This window comes from Cottoperca gobio, chromosome 8 (genome assembly GCF_900634415.1).
Source record: "Cottoperca gobio chromosome 8, fCotGob3.1, whole genome shotgun sequence".
Lineage (NCBI taxonomy): Eukaryota > Metazoa > Chordata > Actinopteri > Perciformes > Bovichtidae > Cottoperca > Cottoperca gobio.
Genome location: NC_041362.1, coordinates 15,086,130 through 15,111,134, shown reverse-complemented (window position 1 = coordinate 15,111,134; position 25,005 = coordinate 15,086,130). Strand labels below are relative to the sequence as shown.

Here is a 25,005-nt window from a genome sequence, read left to right as displayed (position 1 = left end):
ATCTAAATGATTTGACAATTTATGTGTAACCACTGATAGCTGTGTTTGTTGCATATAAAATAAATAAGCGACTCAATATCCTTTCAGACAAAATCCTGAGACTGTAATCGTATCAATCCGGTGCCTCACACTTCATTCCAGTGGGAGAAAAACAAGAAGAAGACGTTTTTGTTGAATAAAAGTCGCGTTATATAAACATATTTCTTTGAACAGAGACTTCAGTCTCAGCTTTTAAATATGGCAGCTTGACTAGCAAGCAAAAATGCTTTATTCTAAAACGTCTCTGTAGCAAGTCTTGTATCCTGATGAAGACCACTAAAGGGCGCTAAACACACATTATTATAACCTTTGGTACACACTCCGGAGCAGATGGTGGCGGTAATGCGGCTAATACGATTGTTCTCAATCGCCGTTGAGAAGAAGTCTACAGCAGCCACAACCCTGCCTGCCTCTGGACCAAAATAGACAGTTGAAGGCAGAGCAGCTGATATTATCGACCAGAAATGGCTGCCACCGGAGTTCTTCCCTTCATTAGGGGGGTAGATCTCAGTGGAAACGACTTCAAAGTAAGGATTTCAAACAGTATTTGTTGACTTTATATTAATCGCTTTTGAGCAACGAACACGTTTAGCTAGCTAGCTAAAGCTAACTCAAGTTAGTGACTCATAACAGCTCGCTAACACACTAGCTTAGCTTAACGGTACTAGCATTGGGCGTTAGCCAGTTGTCAGATGTTTGACATGGACAAAGTAGCAGTCTTGTTTCGGCCACAAGTGTGTTGCCTGGCGGTTAACATATTTCTGTTTAGGTGAGTGGGTTTGTGACCGGCATTGTTAGTTATTTACTATGTGAGCGGTTAACCTTAGATTATTCTGAGTAGTTTGGGATAACGTAATGTTATCTCTTGTTTCCAACGTCACGTTGGCTAGCTCATTTAGCTTTACTGTTGGCTAACTCTGGCTGTCTGGGTCAGAAGCACAAGCTCCGTGACAGGACATGTCAGCTTTAACAGCGTATAACTTGGATAATTAACTTACTTGGCCAAAAACAACCTTCAAGTAATGTTTTAGAGTTTATTGACTCAATGTCGTCATGCTCATAGGCTTTGACACAAACGCACTTTGCGAGCTTAGTTTGGGAGACAGGAAAAAGCGGCGCGGCTAGCAGCGGTGACAGCTGAGATCATCTGGCATGTATTCAAACCGTCAGAACTATTTGTGTACTTAATGCTAGCTGCCATGTCAGTATGGAAATAGTACAGCTAAGCTGGAGAAATCACTTGTTTAACCATTAGTTAGTGAATGGCTGCTTAATTCAGACGTAGTTTAGTGGATGATGACATCATTTCCTCTGCCAAGTTGTGTCCTAACGTTAGATCATAAAGACTATAACTTTTCAGGTTTCTTAACCTGACTGTAAAAGATGATAAAGACTGAACACTTCAGCTAGCCAAATGTCTGCTGCCTTTACTCATGTAGCTGATTTGTAAACGTCACAGCCACCCACAGTGAAACCATCATGGCTGATGTCAACTTGTATGGAGACACATACATTAAATATACTGTTGTCATTCTTATGGATACACAAGCTTAATAGTTCAAAGATACTCTTTTTGCGTTATGTGCTGGACTGGTGTCAAATGGCTTCTACCAGTTGCTGTTTAACATATTCATCATGTATCATGTTAACAATACATCTAGGGGTTTTATGTCAATATTTCCAGGTTAAATTATTTTGATGTCAGGTGGGTTTCATTTGCACCCTCCACCAACCTCATCACAATATGTAATTATAAAAATATAGCATTGACCTCTCTCTCCTATCTGTCTTTACAGGGCGGGTACTTCCCAGAGCATGTCAAGTGTATGAGCAGTCTGCGATGGCTGAAACTGAACAGGACAGGACTGTGCTACCTCCCAGAGGAGCTGGCCTCTCTGCAGAAATTGGTGAGACATTAAGGACTATTACCTAGTTATTAGCTTATTATCAGCCGAATCAGCAGATTCAGTAAAACTTTACCTGCGTAAGAACACACATAGCCCTACTTTAATACCCAATGTCTTTGATAGGATTATCTCATCTAAACCTCCAAAGCTTATATCAACAGGCCACACTAATAATGTCATCCATGCTAACATGCTTGATCTTACCAGGTGTAGGTAAATAAGATTAGTCTGTTATCATGTCTAGGAGTCACAGTGTCTGGGGTGTGTTTATCTGCCAGTAAATGAGATTTACAGATAATTAAAGTGCAACAAGTACATTGCACAGCAGCAAGCAAGGCACCTGGCAGAGCTTATTTTTGTGGTTTTAGAGTATGATTTGTTTTTGTGGTGCACTGTGTATCTGTAAACAAAACCTCTGTGTTTTCTTTCTTTAGGAGCATCTTTCAGTGAGTCACAACAGCCTGACCACTCTACATGGAGAGCTGTCCAGCCTACCGAACCTGCGGGTAACTGACACCCACACACGCATACGAAAATACACATAAAGCATGTGCTGCTTTCTTCCACTATAGCCAGAAGCACTCTCGATTTCAATCTAATGCTTTGACTATGGCCTGTTTCTACTTCTACCAATGTGTCGTTATAATAGTGTCCTGAATATGTTTCACTGTGTGTGCAGGCGGTGGTAGCCAGAGCAAACAACCTGAAGAACTCTGGAGTCCCCGATGACATCTTTCAGCTAGATGACCTCTCTGTGCTGGTACATAACAATCTCACCTTTCTTCCCACATTTATTTCAACAACATGCTTCCTTTCCTTATTTTTTGGTCCACTGCTTTAACCGGCCCACTTTTCAATTGATTTCAATTGACAGCATTTTCATCAAAGGCACACTTTTTTTTTATCTTCAGGATCTGAGTTACAATCAGCTCACGGAGATCCCCCGGGACCTGGAGAACAGCAGGAACATGCTGGTGCTGAATCTTAGCCACAACAGCATCGACGCAATCCCCAACCAGCTGTTCATCAACCTGACAGACCTGCTGTATTTGGACCTGAGCGACAACAAACTGGACAGCTTGCCACCGCAGATGAGACGCCTGGTTCACCTGCAGACACTCACGCTGAACAACAACCCGTTGATGCACGCACAGTTGCGGTAAGAAGACATGGCTTTGCTTCGTTGGTGTTGCTTCACATCTTTATTCATAGGTCTCATGTTAGGCCGAAAGCTAAGTCCTGTATTTATTTAGAAAAAAGAAATGTGCATTTATTTAATGTCTTTTATCCCTGTGTGTCTGAGCAGCCAGCTGCCAGCCATGGTGGCATTACAGACTCTCCACCTAAGGAACACCCAGAGGACCCAGAGTAACATGCCCACCAGCCTGGAGGGTCTGACACATTTAGCAGGTAACACACACACACACACACACTCACAACTCTCTTGATTCTTACAGACCTGGCACATTTTTCTTCTTACGTTTACCTCTTGGCACTGTGGTGTCGTACAGTCAATTAAAACACAATATATAGACGTATACATATATATGCCATCAGAAAGGCAACAGAGAGCTGCTTTTCACTCCCCAAGGTAAGCACTCATTCCCTAAAAGGCACAGTCGTATATAGATCAATGAAAACATGGTATTCTTGACCACTGCTATTGACTAAATTGACACATAAATCAATGCTTAAAAAGGAAACCCTTTGGAACATCATATTTGTAGGATGCTATGGATATGTGGATTTGTAACTTTTGATGGGACGAGTCATCATTTAAGCTTTTATTCATACATACAAGACTCGAACACACACATCAGTGTATGAATGTTATTCTCTAACATGTGTTTTATGTTTGCTATTTTTGTTGATAGTAATGTTTAATGTATGTTTTTAAATGTGGACCCCAGGCAGATGGGGATCCTGTAATGAATTTAAAATGTGTTGCTTTGTGTATATCCTCAGACTCCCTGTCAGGGGAAACATACTTTTTACAAACGCGTGTTCCCTCTGTCCTTCCCGTCTCTCCCAGATGTTGACCTGTCATGTAACGACCTGTCCCGGGTGCCAGAGTGCCTCTATTCACTGGGCAGTTTGAAGAGACTCAACCTCAGCAGTAATCAGATCTCAGAACTGTCCCTCTGCATCGACCAGTGGACTCAGCTGGAGACGCTTAACCTGAGCCGTAACCAGCTCACCTCACTGCCTGTAAGGACAATAAGAATTACACGGCTGTCTCTACTAACAACTTGCTACCAGTTTTTAGAAAGCTGTGTATCTGAAGTTGTTGCAATATTCAACCACAAATGAGATATACTTAGGTTTGGATGGTGGAAGAAATCTAAAAGGATGGATTATCTCAAAATCTGGGAAACTCTCTATATGGCTAAATACAGAGACGCATTTTCTTCTCTAGAATTCTGCATTAAAGTCTTTACACTGTACGTTTAGAGTTTGCTTGTGTGTCTCCACCCAGTCTGCAATCTGTAAACTGGCCAAACTGAAGAAGCTGTATGTAAACTCTAACAAGCTGGACTTTGACGGGGTCCCACCAGGCGTGGGCAAACTGTCCAGCCTCACTGAGTTCATGGCCGCCAACAACAACCTGGAACTCATCCCAGAGGGACTCTGCAGGTGAGTGTAACACACCAGCAAACACATAGATAACGCTTCCGCTGTGATCGATGAGCCACTGGTTGAAATCATGCGGTTTTATTCTGCATTGCTAGACGGATCATTTTTTAATTGGCTGATGCAAGTTTTTTTTTTTAACTCAATATCTTAATTGCTGATTCTGTCATCTAACATGTTTCCCTAAAAGGTTGAGTCTTTATGAAGAAGCATTTAATGTCTGTTTTATGCAGCCAAAGTTAACAGCTATGTAATAATATACTGGTAATAGCAGGTTCTCTGTACATGCCATGTTTCTTTTACCACAAAAATATGTGGCTTTGTGTTTGTCTAGGTGTGGCAAGCTGAAGAAGCTGGTGCTGAATAAAAACCGGCTGGTAACGCTGCCCGAGGCTATCCACTTCCTGACTGATTTAGAGGTACAAGATTAATAACCAGGGTCTGAAATTTAAGTTTTTCCGTCACTGGTCTTATTTCTTTCTTTATTTCAGGATATTTGTCTCCCACTTCTGAACGCTATCCCTCAGAATTATTTCATTGACTGTTTCTTAATCTCTACAGAAAGATTGACACAAGAAAATATACCATTCATTTGTCTTTGGGTAGATTCTGGATGTGCGTGAGAACCCTAACCTGGTGATGCCTCCTAAACCAGTGGACAGAGCAGCAGAGTGGTACAACATTGACTTCTCTCTCCAGAACCAGCTCCGGCTGGCCGGGGCCTCACCTGCCACCGTCGCTGCCGCTGGAGGAGGTACGCGTATTTCTGTAACTGTATGGAGTTTGTACATAAATGTATACAGTATTAGTTCCTTTTTGCTCTTTTGTCTATAAAACTTGTGTATTTTCTCGGGGCTTAAACCGCTATCTGGGTGCACGTGTTTTCAGGAGCCAGCCCCCGAGATCCCCTGGCGAGGAAGATGAGGCTAAGGAGGAGGAAGGACTGTTCTCAGGACGATCAGGCAAAGCAGGTGCTGAAGGGAATGAGTGACGTCGCACAGGAAAAGAACAACTTAGAGGTAAAATCGAGCAGGATGGCTACACAGCCCACGGGAAGAATGACAAACAAAATGGGGTTGTTTTATATTTTATTTACCAAAATATATGCTACTTTTTGCAGGAGAGCGGGGATTTGAAATATGCTGATTTAAAGATCCGGCGCTGGGACAAAAGTCTAGAGAAACCTCATCTGGACTACTCGGAGTTCTTTATGGAGGACGTGGGGCAGGTAATCTCTCTTCCCGTGTGTGTGTGTGTGTGTGTGTGTGTTCTCTTTTCTCAGCTACAACTAACTAAAGTGCCCCCAAAGATTGATTTATACAAGTGTTGAATAAGAATGTTCTGCTTTGCATTGTACAGATATCAGTATACTCTTCTGTTTCCCTGTCCTCCAGGTTCCAGGTGTGTCCGTGTGGCAGATCGAGAACTTTGTTCCAGTACAAGTGGACGAAACTTTCCATAGCAAGTTCTATGAGGCTGACAGCTACATCATCCTCAAGGTAACTCCTCTAATCTGTCATCATTTACAGGAGATAGCTGTCAGTCATTACTGCCATGACAGACACATTGGATGACTCCTAACGACATTGACTATTCTTGGCTACAGCTGGAACATCTGTAAGATTTCACGCACTCTCTGTGCCACGACGTCTTTCTCACATTGTGCTTTTTTGCAATTGTAGACTTTCCTGGATGACAACGGCGCATTGAACTGGCAGATCTTCTACTGGATCGGCCAGGAGGCCACTCTGGACAAGAAGGCCGGTGCTGCCATCCACTCCGTCAACCTCAGAAATTTCCTTGGAGCGGAGTGCAGGACGATACGGGAGGAGATGGGAGACGAGAGCGAGGAGTTCAGCGCCGTATGTAGAAATATACTGTACATGCAGCATAAATATATTATGGTGCACACAAATAACTGAAGTAATCAATCTAAGCTTAGCATCAGGTGCAATCACTGTGCTTCACAGTAAAACATTGAACTAAATGTTTTAAAATGCATATTTATTATTATTATTATTATTATTATTATTATTATATGGGGTGCAGTATCTCTATACCTCTGTAACCCTCCAACTTCTACGTGCTATTTTGTCCTTTGTGCAGGTGTTTAACAATGAGATCTCTTACATTGAGGGAGGAACATCCAGTGGATTCTACACTGTAGAGGACACGCACCATTCTGTCAGGTAAACTGGAAGGAACTTTGTTCTTTTAGAAAACGCATTTCCATTAGTCTTCTATATTCCTTCCAAGCTGTGTCGAATTATACGGAAGCCCCGAGAGGCCAAGTGAGAAAAATCGAATTCTTGTGATCCATTTCCTGAGTCTGATCTGAAGGGTTTCCTCTGCTGTGTTTAGGATAAAGAGCAGGAAGAAAGAAATGTTTTGCCAGGATAATGTTTAATAATTGTTTTTCCATCTGTGAAAACATGTTTTCTTCCAGGTGAGTTTTAATTTGTTGTAACAATGTTACATAACTTGCTAAAACAAGATCTATGTACATAGATGTGCATGGAGAAATTAAAACATGAACGCTTTTCTTTTTGGTGCACTTCAGCCCTTTGTGGCCGAAATGAGTATTACAACAACAAACACTTGTAAAAATGATCCCGACAGAAGAAGTCACCTGCCATAACTTGTGTTCTTACACCTGTTTTCACAGATGAAGAGAAATGTTTTCTCGCTTGCCTCTCAGGGTTTCCATTAGTGTATTATATCTGTAATTAATTGAGCATTCTGTGACGTAAACTGCTGCGTCTGTTTGGTCTGAAAACTTTATTTTTTAAATCAGATTTTTAATCCATTTTATGCGTCCCATCAGGTTGTACAGAGTTTACGGCAAGAGGAACATCAGACTGGAGTCTGTACCTGTGAAGGCCTCGTCCCTCGACCCTCGGTAACTCTCACACACCCTTTCTGCCATGACTCACACTTGTAGTTTACCACACCCTCCAGCACACACACACATGCTTTCTAATGGGGAGTTTTACATTAGCCGCTGCGAGCGTCTGAGGACAGAGTGTGTCCTGAGCTGTACAGCTTGTAAAGCCACCTGAGGCAAATGTGTAATTTGTCATATTGGGCTATATAAGTAGCATTTGTTGCTCATTTTGTTATTATTTATTGGTATTTTAATTTCTTTTTGGCAGGTTTGTCTTCCTGTTGGACACGGGGCCGGACATCTTTATCTGGAGAGGAGCCAACGCTTCCCTCAGCAGCACCACAAAGGCCAGGTAGGACACGAAGCAATAAGTAACGCAGACTTTTCCGCCACTTGGAAGGAAATCTTCAAGTTGCTTTTCATGTTAAAGGCACAATTAAACTTAAGAAATATGTAAATGTAGTGATGCAAAGCTTCAAAGTGTGACTGCATTGGTTTTCATCTTTCAGGTTATTTGCAGAGAAGATCAATAAGAATGAGCGTAAGGGGAAGGCAGAGATCACATCCCTCATGCAGAACCAGGAGCCCCCGGAGTTCTGGGAGGTTCTGGGAGGACAACCAGAGGAGATCAAGAAACACGTAGCAGAGGACTTCTCTCCCGTCAGACCTAAACTGTACAAGGTTAGTCTTTTTACCAGCCTTTAAACAGAACTTCTTCATCCTGGGAAAGTTAATGTGGTCTACAGTAGAGTTACAGTGTTATGGTAGTGTAGGTGTGAAGTGTTGTAGGAGGTGTGTAGGAGGTGTGTAGGATCAACTGGTGAGCTTTCTGCTTTATCACAGCCTTGAAGTGTAAATGTTTTTCATGGCCTATGATTATGTGCAGTATGCCTTTTTATTACACGTGGGGAATGTAATGTGTGCGTTTATACAGACTTGCAGCCATTCCCAATTGAAGACGGCTTCTTGTTGTAACAAATCATTTGGCTGATGAAGGTCTAGGAACGTTTGCAACTATCGAGCCTCTCGTACCTCTCCTACACTCCTGTCTCATGATATCGATGTGAGAAGTTTCTGCTCGGAGTGCCTTCTCTGAAATAAAAGCGAAAAGTTGTTGTAAAAAGGGGGGGTTCTTAGAAGTACGAAAAAGTTATTCCGGCCCAAAAAGGCCTTATGTGACAAAGGGAGATAACAAAGAGCATTGCTAAACAGGAAATCACTATTCCCTGATGATGATCATAATAAATAATTCTACATTTTATTTAGAGGTGCCTTTTAGGACACCCAAGGTCGCCTTACAGTGCATTTAAAAGAAACGTAAAACAAATTAGTCAAACTGACAGATATGAAACGGGCAAGACGGAGTGAAAGGAGGATGTGTGATAGCAAGTTGATTGAGTAGGCCAGTTTAAACAGGTGGGATTTGAAAGTCGTAATGGAGTCAGACTGTTTGTGTGGGGGCAGAGAATTCCAGAACCTGTGCGCGGTGCAGCTAAAAGCCCTGATGTTGCCTGTATCATTGTCCTGTAGGTGGGCTTGGGTCTGGGCTACCTGGAGCTGCCACAGATCAACTACAAGCTGTCAGTCGAGCACAAAGACCACAAGATCAAACTGGACACTTCGCCAGAGATGAGACTGGTATGTTTATCTGCTGCGTATTCACTCGAAGGCATGACTGAAATAATGCCTTAAGAATGTTTAAATGTCTTACTTAACTTCTGTTATTTCTTATTTCTACATTTCCATCCCTCTCCTCAGGTGCAGTCCCTGCTGGACACGAAGTGCGTGTACATCCTGGACTGCTGGTCTGACGTGTTCATCTGGATCGGGAGGAAGTCGCCACGTCTCGTCCGAGCCGCTGCCTTAAAACTGGGTCAGGAGATCTGCTCCATGCTGCACCGGCCAAAACATGCCTGCGTCACACGCAACCTGGAGGGCACCGAGTGCCAGGTAACGCTTTTATACTGCGCTTCTTCACTTACTACTACCGCTGCTGCAGACCTGAGACTGTGGGAAGTACAGACCTAGGTCAGCGAAATCAACTTGCTGTCTCGTAAAGGTCTGTTGTGCAGGGAGTAAACGGATGTTCACACAGAAACACACTCGTGCACAATGCTGCAAGAAGGAAGGAAACTTGGAAATGCATTATATAATGTGAAGTACTACCTGCAGAATATCATTGTGCATATCGAATCCAGTGCACTGACTAACACATTAGTTAATTGCCGTTATAAGTTTACCTCCTATTCTACACCGTTCAGCACAGTATAACTTCATCCCAGCTGCTCTTCCTCTTCCTCAGGTGTTTAAGTCCAAGTTTAAGAACTGGGATGATGTGTTGAAGGTGGACTACACCAGAGCAGCTGAGACTGTACAACAGAAGGACAACCTACAGGGCAAGGTCAGTGATGCATATGTGTGTGATTGTTTAACAAAGAAAAATCTAAATGGTGATACTTTGATAGCAGGTCCCAGTCAAAAGCTACTAATGCACTGAAATGTGTCCAGTGGCTAATAAAATAGTCTTTTAAAAATATACACTGACCAAAACCACAAGTATGTTGGATGTTTGTGTGTGTGTGTGTGTGTGTGTGTGTGGCGTACAGATTTAGCTGCTTGCATCTAGTTAACACAGTAATTGTTTGTTTTCTCTGTCAGGTGAAGAAGGACGCAGAAGAGAAAGATAAGATGAAAGCCGACCTCACAGCCCTCTTCCTCCCCAGGCAGCCAGCCATGCCCCTCACTGAGGTAACAACACACTCCTGGTTATTCTTTGCCTTTATGCTCACTATTTTGATAAGTGAATGACACAAACTTTCTTTTAGGCTCCATTTCTTACATATTAATCTTTCCCTGCCTAGGCTGAACAGCTGATGGAGGAGTGGAATGAGGATCTGGACGGCATGGAAGGATTTGTGTTGGAGGGAAAGAAGTTTGCTCGCCTGCCTGAGGAGGAGTTTGGGCACTTCCACACCCAGGACTGCTACGTCTTCCTCTGCAGGTAGGGATGTGTGTGACGTGCACTGATGTCCGCAATCAAGTAGTGCTCGCAATTTGGGGCTTTTAGGGGAATACATTGAGCCAGATACATCACTTGTATAGTTATTTCATTTTTAGAATTTGAAATGAAAAGATTAAAATCTTTTTATTAATTGTTTATTTGATTTTCTACAACTTTTTATTTTATTCTTTTGCATTTTTGCTGTGTTATTGCATAGGACATAAACAGTTTTTGCAATTTTGGAAGTTTGCTGCTGTATTGTGGAACACAGCAGTAGTTTATGCAATTCATTAGAATATATTGTTATATATAATAATAATAATAATAATAATAATAATAATAATAATAATAATAAATATAAAATAATGTTATAATATTGTTGCTAATCATTGACATATCCCAGATCCAAAGTCTGGTATTATGTAAACAAACTGACATTTAAAGGGTTAACATTCTGAAAATAAATGAATGTTTGGTAGTTATCATCAGGACTGAATTTGGTCATAAAAAATGTACTTGGTGAAAGTGGAAAATAATTTTTTATATATATATATTTATTTCTATTTCTTTTATGTTGAGGCATAAGGGTCAAACATAAAATCACTGGGCCCTGCCTTAATACAAAATGTATATTTGCATAGAAGAGAAGTGGCTCCACTGGCTTGATACTGTTCTGTCATTGTCTTACAATAATCTCACTCTGCTTTCTTAGGTACTGGGTGCCTGTGGAGTACGAAGATGAGGAGAAGGAGAAGAAAGAGGGCGAAGGCGGTGAAGGAAGAAAAAATGCAACAGCAGAGGAAGATGACAAACAGCCCGAGGAGGACTTCCAGTGTGTAGTGTACTTCTGGCAGGGCAGACAGGCTTCCAACATGGGCTGGCTCACTTTCACCTTCTCGCTGCAGAAGAAGTTTGAGAGTCTTTTCCCTGGAAAACTGAAGGTATTGGGATAGATTAGTACGCATTCTTGGACATTGAAAATCAGACTGAGCATAAAATGCTTCTTTTTTTTTTTTCTTTTTTACTGAATGGATAACCATAGCCTTTCTTGCTGTTTAGGTGGTGCGTATGACTCAGCAACAGGAAAACCTCAAGTTCCTGTCCCACTTTAAGAGGAAGTTCATCATCCACAAAGGGAAGAGAAAACAGAAGACTGACGCTGCTCAGCCCTCCCTGTACCACATACGCACCAATGGCAGCGCACTTTGCACCAGGTACACCTAGTGCTATTCTCTCCTCTTATCAGATTGACACAAGCTTCCTCCAGAGAAGTCTTGATGATTGTTACGGTTTTTTGGGTTGTTTTTGTTTACCTTTCATCTCTCTCTTAGGACAATCCAGATTGGGACGGATTCCAGCAATCTCAACTCGGAGTTTTGTTTCATTCTCAAGGTTTGAGATTTTTCAAAATAATAATATAACAATAATTTGTATCAAGTTGCCTCCCCCGTGTCTCCTACTGTTTAAATAAAGTTTGAAGAAAGTCCCCTCTTTAATTCCTGTGTAACAGTATATGTTTTCTGCAGGTACCGTTTGAGAGCACAGACAATCAGGGCATCGTTTACACCTGGGTGGGCAGAGCTGCCGACCCCGACGAAGCCAAACTGGCCGAGGACGTCATGAACAGCATGTTCGATGACACGTACAGCAAACAGGTACATGTGTATGTTTTAGTGGGAATATATGCATGTCTTTTTTTTCTGTGCGCAACTTGTTATACTCTGCAAACACTCAAGTATAAATTCCCCACACACTATCTCTGTCGCTCCCATTTCAACAGTGGTGCGTCAGGGTTTTGAGGTTTGTTATAAATCTCGATGCATTCATATAAACAACATCTCCATAGTCCAGCTCAGACAGAAACGGTTAATCTGCACAGTTGCAGATAAAGAATATTATTGGTATTATAATATTAGTAGAATTTAGATTTCAGTGGTGGCTGCGTAGGATCGTTTCTGACTCATGTGATCCAAACATTTCCAATAACACCAGAGCGCTGTAAAGTCCAAATTGATTGGAAAAAGATGGATGTAGTCATTTCCAAAGTTTAAAACATTGTTTTTATCTAACGATATATTCTGCTTCAATCCATATTTGTTGACATTCAGCCTTTTAAAGGCAACATTTTCACTGTGGTCAAAAGAACTGTATGCTCTGCCGCTTGTCACACACACCTGTATTAACGGGGCGTTCAGCAGAACAAACGACAAATATATAACCACAATGACAAATCCATATTCATTTTTTGGGTTGATGACGTCATAAATTACGCCGACAGAAAAAAAACCTTGATCGAAGTTTTAAATGTATAAAAAATAATAAAAGGCGTTCGGTACAACCCTAGTCTTTGCACTAATGAAACACTTCACAGCTCTGACCACAAATATTTTGTCAAACTCATGAATCAATTTGTCCCCTAGGTAATTAATGAAGGGGAGGAGCCAGAGAACTTCTTCTGGGTGGGGATTGGCTCTCAGAAGCAATACGATGAAGATGCAGATTATATGAAACGCGCTCGGCTCTTCAGGTGAGTGACGTCATCTGCAGGTATTATGGAGTCATTACAGTTAAAAGTGCATATGAAATGACATTAATATGTTAAACTCTTTCACACGGTTTATTTCTCCCCCCCCCCCCTTCTGCCTCTCCCTTCCTCAGGTGTTCCAATGAGAAGGGTTATTTCTCCGTGTCGGAGAAGTGCTCGGACTTCTGTCAGGACGACTTGGCTGACGATGACATCATGTTGCTGGACAACGGACACGAGGTAGCTATTGATCTTAGATTCGTCTGAATGTCTGTGGAATCCGTTCGATGTCATCACGTCATTTATTACCGTGAAATTGTTAATTTTTGTCTTTCTGCGTCATTCCCTTGTTGTCCCTCAGGTGTACATGTGGGTCGGCACACAGACCAGCCAGGTGGAGATCAAACTTAGTCTCAAAGCTTGCCAGGTTAGTGAGAAACTGCAGTTTGTGTGTCTGTCTGTCTGTCTGTCTCTGTGTGTGTGTGTGTGTGTGTGTTTGTTTGTGTGTAAATTTGTTCAAACGTTTTTAAGTGTTATACTGTTCAGCGGTCACCAACCTTTGTGATACTGAGAGCTACTTCAAGGGTACTGAGTAATACGACTTGTTTGACACAAACTTCCTGAATAAGATAGTTGCACAGTTCACCTTTAATGATAATAATATCATTAATAATCATAATAAATATTCATATATGTGAAGAGACGGTCTGATCACATGTTAATGTTATTTATTCCTCACAATGATTATTAACAATGACTTACCATGGTATTAAACACAGATATATTTAAACATTATTTATTTATGTTCTCAATCTATTTCAACATTTGAAAGTCAGAGTCATCACATCTCTGATATTTCTGTAAATATCTTTATCATACAGTTTTGTATGAATGAGCACATTTGTAGCATTTTGTTCAAATTCACACCAGTTATATTTTAGTACAAAGTATCACTTCTGTAAAACAAAATAAGGAAATCATTAACTGTCACATCTTCAGATCATATCCTCTTTTTAGAAACACTAACTTTGTAACATCAGAGAGAGGAGATCACATCGGAACCTTTCTTCTCGTCTTTGAACAGTGTTTTCAATAACCATCGTTGCACCTTTCAAGACCTCTCCGTCCGAAAAGGCTTTCTTCTTCTTTATTAAATAATGTGCAGCTCTAAATGAAGCTTCCGATGCTTTCTGTGACTTGTTCACCGGCCTCGTGAAAACAGACTGCTGCTGCTTTAACTCTCGGCGTGTTCTGCCCGCAGTGCTGCAGCTGGTAGTTAGGTAGTTAGGTAGTTAGGTAGTTAGTTAGGTAGTTAGTTAGGTAGTTAGTTCGCATGGTAGCTTTGTGACATGTACTGAAGTGTCTCCACAATGTGCTGCTTTGCCGTCGCCATGCAAATGAGACACACTTTTCTTTCACTGTTGTAAAAAATAATCCTTCCTCCCGATCATTGTGAAAATAGTTTTCTTTTAATTTTAATTTTCTTTAGTTTTTCTTCCATGTTTAGGGTAAAGAACGCACCTAGCGTAGCTGCTCCCGCTAGCTTGTCATGGGAACTCTGACCCATGACAGGTTCATATATACATAAAACATTTTAGTTTTTTTTAACTCTATATTCAATATTGTCATTTTAAAATAAAGATACAAATACATATTTTAGTCCCTGCGGGCACCGTGTTGGCTACCCCTGTCTGTATATCCATATCCACATCTTACTAATCCTTTTTCCTTTGCAGGTTTACATCCAGCACATGCGCGCTAAGGACACTGAGCCCCCCAGGAAGCTGCGACTGGTGCGGAAGGGGAACGAACCCCACTGCTTCAACCGCTGCTTCCACGCCTGGGGAGCGTTCAAAACTACCCTCGCATAGACTAACGCATTCACAGAAATGTTCAGACATGCATCAAATGTATTCGCTGCCTTGTCATTTTCTATCAGTAAGGTGATGATGATGATGTCTTTGCCTAACCCAGCTTTACATGAGCTCTGATTGCTTCCCCCCCCCCCCCCTCCTGCCAAAAACTGATTTAAAGTTCAACGTTCAATCGGTGAAAGTTCTTCTGGTCAAGAAGCTGTTGGCTGTTTCCTGTCTTTGGGACAAACTGCAAAATATCACTTTTCTTTTTCTACAAGCTTGTTGAGCAGCGTCTGAATGCTGCTGTTATATGTTATAAGAAGAGAATTATGTTTTGAGATGAAATGAGTGTACAGAGGCTTTATAAAAACCCAAAGGGAGCTGAATGCCCTAACATATCGACCCGCTGCTTCCACTTGGCTCGTGCTGCATGGTTAGTAGTTTTCAGTGGAGGCGGCACTCCTCCATGCTTGGTGCCATTTTTCGCAGCTCATTTGAAGTTTAAGACAAAACATTACATTTTACAGCTTGTAATGTTTGTTTCATCATTGAGGGACAAAATGGAAAACAGCACTATAATTGTTTTTCTGAGGAATGTTGGTTTATATATATTTTTCTGTTGTGCGGACTACACGTGGTGTGTTTGGGTGTGTGCCCTGTGCGCCTTCATTGAAATGGGGACGGCTGATGTCCACTGATCTGTTTCAACCTCACAAAGTATGACTCGTGTAAAGATTCTTTAGGCAGTCATTTGTTAAACAGTTACATTTATTTGGCCAAAGAAATATTGGACGTAGGTCAATGTCCAAGTTATAGTGTGAGACAGACTCGTTATTTTTAGGACAGATGTTTAAATGTGCAATCGGTAAAGCCGGGAGATACTGAAACTAAATGATACTGTATTGTTCTACGTTATAGGCTTACAACTTTCCAAAATTTTATATAATCATGTTTAGAAAAGTAAAGGCATCATGTTTAAAATTCTAAAGGTTTAGAAATTAGACATTTTAGTCAGACATTGATGTTAAAATGTTGCTTTATTTTTCAAATATGTTTCTCGTTTTGGAACAAAAGTTAAGATTAGCAGATTTTAATGGGAGATCTTTTGCACCGTATGACAGACATATCTTAATAAATATAGTGACTGCTGGTTCCATTGATCTCAAATCAGTAGTTTGTTTGACAGATGAGTTATGATCTGTTAAAACACTTCTAGATCAGTGCCTCCAGGGTCAACATTTGAAGTACAGAACTGCTGCAGTGCTGCTTGTGATCATGTGACCTGTATAGTGTGCAGGCATTGGTCCAAGCAAGATCTATGTACCGTATTCTCAAAGGCTGCAACTACCATCATTTGTTCCTTTATACTTCATGTGGGGTGAATTGTATGCCTGGTAGTGTGTTTGAGATATAACACATGTGTGTGTGTGTGTATATGCTTCTGATGCCACCTGCAGATGCTTTATTTATGTATTTTATATTAAAATAAAATCTCACATCACATATTGTCATTGGCCTTATTCTTGCACTGTCATTTTACAATAAATGATCTGTATATGTGTTTTATGATGTGCTGATTCAAATGCTGCTGTGACGGTCTAATCAGCACAAATAAACACCTGTGTGGGCAGCATGTTTCTTGCTGATCCTAAAAATAAAAATTCCTCTGGTCTTATTTTAATTATAATTAAATATTTAAAGTGATGCCTTTAATGAGTGACAGGATTTAAGTGTATACACGACAGCGTTTTACAGGGGACGTACTGATTTATTTTACATACTATGACCTTTTGGAACAGACTTACGACAAGATTCAAAGGAGTAGGCTATTCCATGACTCATGACTTTTTCGAAATACAACACTGACTTTTACGACATACTATACTGTGACCTTTTTTGGAATATTATACTATGACAATTTTGAAAGGAGTACTATATTATAACATACACTGCCATACTACATGGAATTTTTATTGCAAACCATACAGCATTTCTTTTGACAAACTATGTTTTCTTATAACAATTGTGATATTTGACACTATGGCATTTTTATAACATTTTGCATTCCATAAAAAGTCAGTATACTTAATAGTACAGCATGCCATGAAAAGTTATAGTATGTGAAAATGTAATAAGAAATATAGTATATTACATAGTCTCAAAAATCTAAAGATATTTCCTGGGGTACTGTACCAGTAATATTGTATATTGATAACGCTTCCAGGCTTTTACTGTTTTTTTCAAAGATGTAACATGCTTATTACAGAGCGTTCTAGGAGCTGGTAGGTAGATTTTTGTTCCCTTCAGAATGAGCAGCAGTTTCCAGTCTTCACGATGAGCTAAAATATCCGGCTGCTGGCTGTAGCAGTAAGAGTATGAAACGGAGCAGCAGCTAAGAGTACGGCAGAGGTTTCTGGAGTGGATGATCCAGATAAAAAGAAACTCGTCATTTAAAGTAAAATAAATTTAAATTAAAAAAAAGAGTGCAGTGCCAAATCAGTGGAGTACAAACCACAATCAATTCCTGTAGAGAGAGTAAATAATTTTATTAACATTCACAATCCTTCATCAGCCAAAACGCTAAAGGACCCGATTAAAATCCTACACACAAAACTGAATGACAAAATAGAAACAAATTCATCTTAATCGTGGAATTAAAAAGGTAAATCGTGCCAGCTGTAGCATCAAGGGGTTAATTATGTGTGTGTCAACCAGAGCACCAAAACAAGCTAACACTAAAGTAACAAAAAAATAAAAAAAAGCATTAACATGATCCCTACCTGTTGAGCTACATTATTAGTAGTGAGGTCCCTTTTTTACTTATTTTACGTGATCAAAAAGCTTGAAACTGCGTTTTTTTTAGGCTACGACAGGTTCTACAAAGTTCTAACGCTTTACTATCGTCGGCTTGCCGTTATAAACCCGTCTTCTGTAAACCTAGGTATAGATACTGTATATATTTTCTTTTTACACAGTAAAACTTTTTTTAAAAGGGTTAAAAATACTGGTGATCAAAGCTCTGCATCTAGCCAATATTACCCAGAATGCACCGATTCACAGAAACCCACGAAAGACATCTCCTGGGTGCATCATAGTACACAGTACATTACACTTAGCATTCAGACTGACTTTGCTTCCCTTGCCACACTTCCCTGAGTCCCGTCAAAAAGATTCCTGCGTGAGATGATGAACAGAGGATGGAGCATTTTACAACTCAACACATTCTTTACCTTCTTTTTTTTCAAATTACCGAACACTTTTCTTTTCTTTACACCCGGATTTGACCAAACTAGAACACAATGAACTCCGAGTTCTATAAACCGCCCGATGAAAACAGATTTGATCAAATTTAGACTGAAGGATAAAGAATGCATTTGCAACTCAGGCCATGCATTTAGCAATAAAGGGATTTCAAAAATATTATTTCACCTAAATCTGCTCTAGTCCTTCATACATTGTACCGCCTGGGCTTCCCTCTTTATCAGCTGGTTCCCTTTGAAATCGATGTGAATTCTTTCCTCTTGCACCCCCCCCCCCCCTTTCCATTTGTCATTAAAATATCTTTACCTTCTCCAAAAGCCATACAAAACATATGCAATATAACATTAATCTTTGTATTACAAAACACCTTCATTATCCAAGTACCTTTTTCTTCAATACCAAGAGAGTAAACCGAGAGCTTCTTAAAACCTTGGTGGTGATGTGCTTGTGTGTGATAACATATTGGCTCACTTTATGGCACCTAAGAGGGGAAGAATACACAAAAATTCAAAATACTTCATTTCCTAGTCTTACCCTCTTGTACTCTACAAAGCTCCAGTTCAGTCTCTGCTGGATATCTTCACTTTATAAACACGGGTCAGTCACAGGGCTGTGGCGTGTGTTGAGCAGCGTGCAAAAAAACAATCCAACACGTCCACTAGTGTGTCCATTTGCACACCGATTCAAGTTCCAAATGTGGGGAAACCTCAGCCCGATCCCAGCACACCCAAAAACAAACAAAACAAACTGTGGATAGAAAATTTAAAACACAGAAATGTCTCTGGTAAGTCTCCAATGCAGGATGTAACAGCCCTTTATTTGAAGGCTGAGCTGCAGTCATTGGAGAATGCCCCATAACCGTAGAGCCACCGCGGGAAGAAGGGCCGAGGAGGAACGATCGCACAGAGCGTCAAGATGGCCGACGGAAAGTTCAGTTTTCAGTGCTTTTTTAAAAATCAGAATCATCTGCTCCAAATCCATCCAGGCGCCACAATGTGCTAGGTAGGCTGTCTGTAGCGCCATGTGGGAGGCAATGTCATGTCAAAAGAAGAAAAAGAAGAAAAAGAAAAAGAAGAAGAAGAAGAAGAAGAAGAAACTGGAGTCTTTGATGCAGTGTTCTTTGTTCGTGTGAAGGGTTCCTCCCGGCTTGTGCCAGGCTAACAGGAGAGTGCAGAGCGCCGGCTGGGGGCTCCACGGTGGGATGTTGATGGGAGATGTTTGTGGTCCAGCACTGAAATCCGGTCCATCCAGACCACTTGAGCCCCTCCCTGTAATACATCAACAACAATCAGAAGACAGTATGAGCAAAACAACAAACGTCACTAACTGACGCTAAGTAGAAGTAAAATTAAAAAAGGTTGTAATTCTTGAAACCTTGTTGTTTAGATTCAAATCTATTGCTGCTCTTATGATCATCTGAGGGAAAACACTGTAGTACTGTGATGAAGTGTGAACGAATGGAATCATTTATCAAACAAAATGCTTCACATTAGCTGGTTTCATCTTCTTGATTGACAGGATTTACTACAGTTCTACATTTACACGACTGCAAATTGAGCATCGGTGAGTTTTGGACTGTTGGTCTGACTAAATAATGATTTGAAGACGTCACTGTCGGCTCTGGCATTCGTGATCTATATTTAATAGATTTTAAAAAAATAAAACAGATTAATTGATAAAAAAAAAGTATTACTTCATGCACAATTTAACACAAATAAAATACAAACTATATATATATATATATATATATATATATATATATATATATATTATATTCTATATGTATTTAAATAAGAAATACAAAAGGAAGAATTTACATATTTTAAAATAAAGTGAATGCAGTAAACAGAATACGCAGTTATGGTGTAATTTCTATATCTTCAGATGGCACCACCAGAGGGCAGCAGAGAGTTGAGTTAAGGAGAGCCGTGTTGACAAACAGATAGCGACCATTACCTCCTGATTGATGAGACCTACGAGTGAAGACAGTAATTCAACTGAATGGATGAGTAAAATAAGTGCGGAGGACGTAAACACCACAAAGTAAAGCTCTCTTATTTCAGTGCGTTTAATGTAAATACGTCCTCGACTTTTCATCATTACAGAACACAAGCTGCCGTCATAATAATAATAATAATCTCCTTCCTTTTGCCAAATCCAGTAGCTCCAGTCTTTTTTTTCTTTAATATGACTCTTATGAAAGAATAAGAGGGTCTATGTGCCGGTAACAGCAGTATCAAAGCTGTAATCTGTATGGAGCCTCACAGCGAAGGTTGAGACTGCTCCAGTTTTGGATTGCCAAACTGTAAAGTGGATTTAGATTGAATAAAACAAAAAGGACATAACTGAGGAATTTAAACTGGAAGCGTGAATAAAGAGGCTTCACAAATTACCTCTTGGCCATCAGTATAGTGCAAAGACAGTGAAGAAAAAAGACCCTGAGCTACAGAATGAAATACTATTAAAAAAAGTCTGTTCAATTGGCCTCGATGGAAAGTAATTCTGCTACGCTTGCGTTTCAGAAGACAGCGAGTGGAGGGAAAACAGAGAGGAGCGCTTGTTGTTGGAATGCAGCGCAGACAGAACAACTCTTTGAAGTTTCCACACTCTGGATGAGCTCCATTAGAAACAGGTGTCTGTGTGTGTGTGTGTGTGTGTGTGTGTGTGTGTGTGTATCCGCTTTCGTATAACCGGAGTTGTGTCTAAGCAAGTGTGAGCTCACGCATCGGCTCACACTGGTGCGGTTGTACCTCATTCCTGTTTCTTACCTGTTCAGTTAATGAGGATGCCAGTGGAGCGTCCCTCCTCCTCTTTAATGTTCTTTAGGTTATTCTCTGCCTCGTCCACCGTGCTGCAGCCGCAGATACACACAAAACCTTAAATTGTCTTTTATTTTACAAACAGTGCAAGCTGTGTGTATGTAATGTTTGTGCCTACGTTAGGAAATCCCTGACGTCCTCCACAGTGATTTCTCCGGTGGAGTCCAGGGTGAGGTCGGCGCAGCTGAGGGGGGAGTCCAGCGGGGTGTCCGACATGGGAGAGGACAGGCTGCTCGGAGGCTCTTCCGTTTGCCCTGTGATGGAGAAAGCCACAGAGTCGGGGGCTGAAGCATGTTTCTACATCTGGCTGACGGACAGTGCTGTGGACTCTAATTGGCTATGAAAGGTTCCCCCGGTCATGTCGGGTTGAGTGAATAAAATTCTGGCAAACAGTTTAAAAACAACTTTATCACAATGTGGTTGGACAATCCGTCACATCTTTGATATCCCAACAACGTGCTTAAACGGAGTTCAGCGGGAGAACAAACGAAGATGCCCTGAAATCTAAATGCTTTGTTCATTTTGCAACACTGGTCGAGGCTGTGAGTCCAAACACGTTGGTTTAACATTCAAATTAAATCCTTTTGCTTTTACTCTTAGTTCAAGTGTTGCTTGAGTCTTCTTACATGTCAAGCCTGTTTTTCAAAATCCAGTAATTCTATATGAACAATGGGTCAAATCAGTGGACCCCAACCACCGGTCTGCGGACCGGTACCTGGTCCGTGTCGCATTTGGTACCGGGCCGCACAGAAAGAATGAATAAAAAAATAATTTAATTTTGAAAAATCACCGGATACATCCGTCTGTGTCTCTTGACACAATGTCGAGCCCAGAGGTCAAGACGCTCTTCTCAGTCACGTGATACTTTACTTCAAAATGTAAGCGCACAAGCAACAATGAGAGGAAAACAAACGGCTTTAAAGAGCTTTTTTTAGACCCAATGAGGAGACAGAAGAAGAAGAGCCTACAACTTCCAAGAAAAAGAAAGTTGCATTTAAAAGACAACATCAGGACTTCTACTTAAAAGACGTGTTTACCGCTACAGATGATTCTCTGCATAATACACCAGGCTCGCACATGAGGCAACGAAGCCTACAAAACTGCTTCGGCACCTGGAGACCAAGCACCCGGCGTTAAAAGACAAGAAGGACAGAAGCAATTACTGATGGCCACCACATCAACACATGCAAATGCACTGAGAGCATCATACTTAGTGACTAACATATTTATCCCCCCACACTTTGAAGGCCGGTCCTAAAAAATATTGTCTTACATGAAACCAGTCCGTGGCATCAAAGGTTGGGGACCGCTGGGTTAAATGACTATATGTCAAAGTAACACGTAGTGACAAAGCAACAAATGATCACCTAACCTTTCCCTCAGCTCTACGGAGCTTTTAAGCATCTTTCAGCTCATTGTTTTGGTTTTACCATTTTAGCCAACTCTCACCACCTTCATAGCGTCATTTCCACACGAAGCAGCTGTTTAGCAGAGAAGCTTTAAGACCCCTGTACACTAACTGCTCAACACCAAACTGCAGACTAGCAAAGTAGGCGACTCGCTGGTGAACCGAGAACACTTAGCAGCTAAAAAGAAAGAGATTTCCATCAGGAGTTGGTGGAGACCAAACACAGAGCTAAAATGTTGAGTATTGGATTTACATTCATCCGGTGGACACAAACAAACCAAAAGAATGCTACTGGTGCTTTATGTTCAGTAAACAAGGTTCACTAACGAGATCAACAATCACTGTTGCCTACATGGATAGTGATTATAGTGGCAGGTGAAAGGCTCACTAAGACGTAAACAAACCCCACTCTGGTCTCCACAACAACCATCATTTCCTGCCAGGGAGGGAGGCGCCGGGCAGGAGAGCACACTGAATGGTTACCATGGAGACCGGAGGGGAACCCCTGCGAGGCCTGTTCGTAGTTTAAGAGGCTCAGAGATGAAGAGGGCGATGAAGAGGGAGAGAAACAACAAGAGGAGAGAAAAGCGAGGGGGAGGAGAGAGAAAGTGTGTGTGTGTGTTGTGTGTGTGTGGACGTACCCTCAGCCTGACCCAACTGGTTCTTGTGGGTTCCGTTGGCCTGCGGCGGCGTCGTGCCATCGCTGGGGAGACACATGAGCACACACCATTTGCTTTGGCAGTAGACGGAGTAATAATACAGCAATAACAGTAAAAGTATAGTTTCTTTGGTTTCACATGAAGCCGAGTGCCTCGAGCTGCTGCGAGCCGACAGGAAGACTTCAGAACAGCCCATTTCTATAGGATTTGTGCACCAATGTGATGAAGAGCGTAGATTTGTCCTGGATTAGACAACTACAGACATTTCTTTCTGATTCTTTTATCCATTAACAAGTTATCAAATGATTTTACAATTATTATAGTATCATTTATTGAATTCTGAGAGAGCCCCTTGAGATGTAGCATCTCATTTCCAGGACACAAATACAAAATGATATAACACATACAAAAACAAACAGCCTTACATAACACACACAGTTATAGACAGCTCGCTCTCCCACACACACCTCCAGCCCTCAGCTGTTGTACAAGAAAGATTGGCTACAATGACCCGAATAATAAATCAATTACATGAAGAGCAGCTGAAGCAGCCCATCTTCACTTTATTTGTGCTACACATTTTGAAAGTATACGCACAAATTAAAAGCATAAACAGGTTGATTTAAGATGAGAAAATAAAGAAGTCCTGAAGCAGCGGAGGCAATAGATCTCAGAAAAAGAGGAATATTGATATTACATATACTGTGATAGAGGATACTTTGTGCGTGTGCGTATGTGTGTGCGTGTGTGTGCGTGTGTGTGCGTGTGTGTGCGTGCATGCGTTACCTGGCTAGGTGCTCTAGCGGTCGGTCCAGCTGAACTGAGCAGAGTGGCTCAGTGAGGACTTTAGCAGACAGGGAGAACCTCTCGTACTCTGAGGGAGAGATCAGGTAAAACCCTGTGTAGAAAAACAACCAGACAACAGTTACTGCAAAGCAAGCCCACAGTGAAGTGTGCATTATGTCTGGAAAGACAGGCTGGTGTCATTTTTCCGTCTTAAGAACCTCAAACAACATTTCCATTCACCTACAGTACAGCACACTGTATTGGGATGGAGTCAGAAGAGCAGATCACAATCTGCATGACTGGATGGGGCACAGTGGTAGCATCTGTGTTAAATGACCCTTTAACCTTTTGCGGTCAGTCTTCTTTGCACAGTCATGTGAATATCCATCACAATGCAGTTTCCTTGTGACTTTCAGTGCCTGGATAACAGACTTTTACTGCACGTTCATTAAAACAAAGCGTGTTTTCCTCACCCTGTCCGTTCTTGGTGAACACGCAGGACGCGATGCCGCTGATGTCTTCTTTTCGGATGCAGTCGTAGCGAACCTAAAAACAATGATCACCACGGCACCATGAATAAATTAACAAATGAATAGCTGTCTAACATACAAATAATGAAGCACAATTAATCCACACACAAACTCTTAACATCCAAATTAAGACTGGGCTCATTTAGCAACACAGAAGCCTACCTGAGGTCGGAGGGCAGGTATGTTAAAGAGGTGCATGTCGCCCAGGTTGGTGAGACAGACCAGTGTGTGTTCGCTGTAGTCTTCCTGAGCAGTGGAGCTGAACACCACCAGCGCCACCTTCCTCACCCGACAGCCTTCATGTGCAGTCAGCTTAAATTTGGTCTTAGCGCTCACCTTGGGGAGAGAGAAGACCTAGAGAGAGAGGTAAAGAAAGAGAGAGACAGACAGAGACAGAGAGAGAGAGAGAGAGAGAGAGAGAGAGAGAGAGAGACAGAGAGACAGAGAGAGAGAGAGAGAGAGAGAGACAGAGAGACAGAGAGACAGAGACAGAGAGACAGAGAGAGAGAGAGACAGAGAGACAGAGAGACAGAGAGACAGAGAGAGAGAGAGAGAGAGAGAGAGAGAAAGCCGGGGTTTTAATGTAAAGTAAAGTAAATGGAACAAAACAAAAGAGTCTTTGCACAATTAATTTGTTTGTTAAATATAAACACACTATTTTTGACTAGCCAAATACAAACATGCATTTTATGTGCATTAT

General features: G+C 41.3%; 2 protein-coding genes across 3 annotated transcripts in view; one reads left to right on the top strand and one right to left on the bottom strand.

Moving 5' to 3' along the window:
- The first annotated feature begins 48 nt into the window (after positions 1–48).
- On the top strand, positions 49–16,353 carry flii (FLII actin remodeling protein). Its single transcript, XM_029437311.1, has 31 exons — positions 49–566; positions 1,836–1,946; positions 2,381–2,452; positions 2,626–2,706; positions 2,858–3,105; positions 3,253–3,356; positions 3,979–4,154; positions 4,423–4,580; positions 4,912–4,996; positions 5,184–5,331; positions 5,466–5,596; positions 5,698–5,805; positions 5,972–6,076; positions 6,260–6,439; positions 6,684–6,766; positions 7,402–7,476; positions 7,730–7,813; positions 7,971–8,142; positions 8,992–9,099; positions 9,220–9,411; positions 9,764–9,862; positions 10,120–10,209; positions 10,323–10,462; positions 11,175–11,403; positions 11,522–11,676; positions 11,794–11,854; positions 11,989–12,117; positions 12,883–12,989; positions 13,121–13,226; positions 13,348–13,413; positions 14,723–16,353. Exons 1-31 carry the CDS (start codon positions 504–506, stop codon positions 14,855–14,857), a joined length of 3,801 nt encoding a protein of 1,266 aa, XP_029293171.1. The 5' UTR covers positions 49–503; the 3' UTR covers positions 14,858–16,353.
- Positions 16,354–17,369: 1,016 nt separating this feature from the next.
- The window catches only part of llgl1 (LLGL scribble cell polarity complex component 1), a 35,990-nt gene continuing 28,354 nt past the window's right edge, over positions 17,370–25,005 (bottom strand). For both annotated transcript variants that reach the window (XM_029437703.1, XM_029437704.1), the window contains 7 exons: positions 24,468–24,659; positions 24,249–24,321; positions 23,776–23,887; positions 22,972–23,033; positions 21,041–21,176; positions 20,872–20,954; positions 17,370–19,371 (listed from right to left, as the gene is read on the bottom strand). In XM_029437703.1, coding sequence (XP_029293563.1) covers positions 20,876–20,954; positions 21,041–21,176; positions 22,972–23,033; positions 23,776–23,887; positions 24,249–24,321; positions 24,468–24,659 — 654 coding nt within the window. In that variant the 3' untranslated portion in view covers positions 17,370–19,371; positions 20,872–20,875. The remainder of the gene's footprint in view (positions 19,372–20,871; positions 20,955–21,040; positions 21,177–22,971; positions 23,034–23,775; positions 23,888–24,248; positions 24,322–24,467; positions 24,660–25,005) is intronic.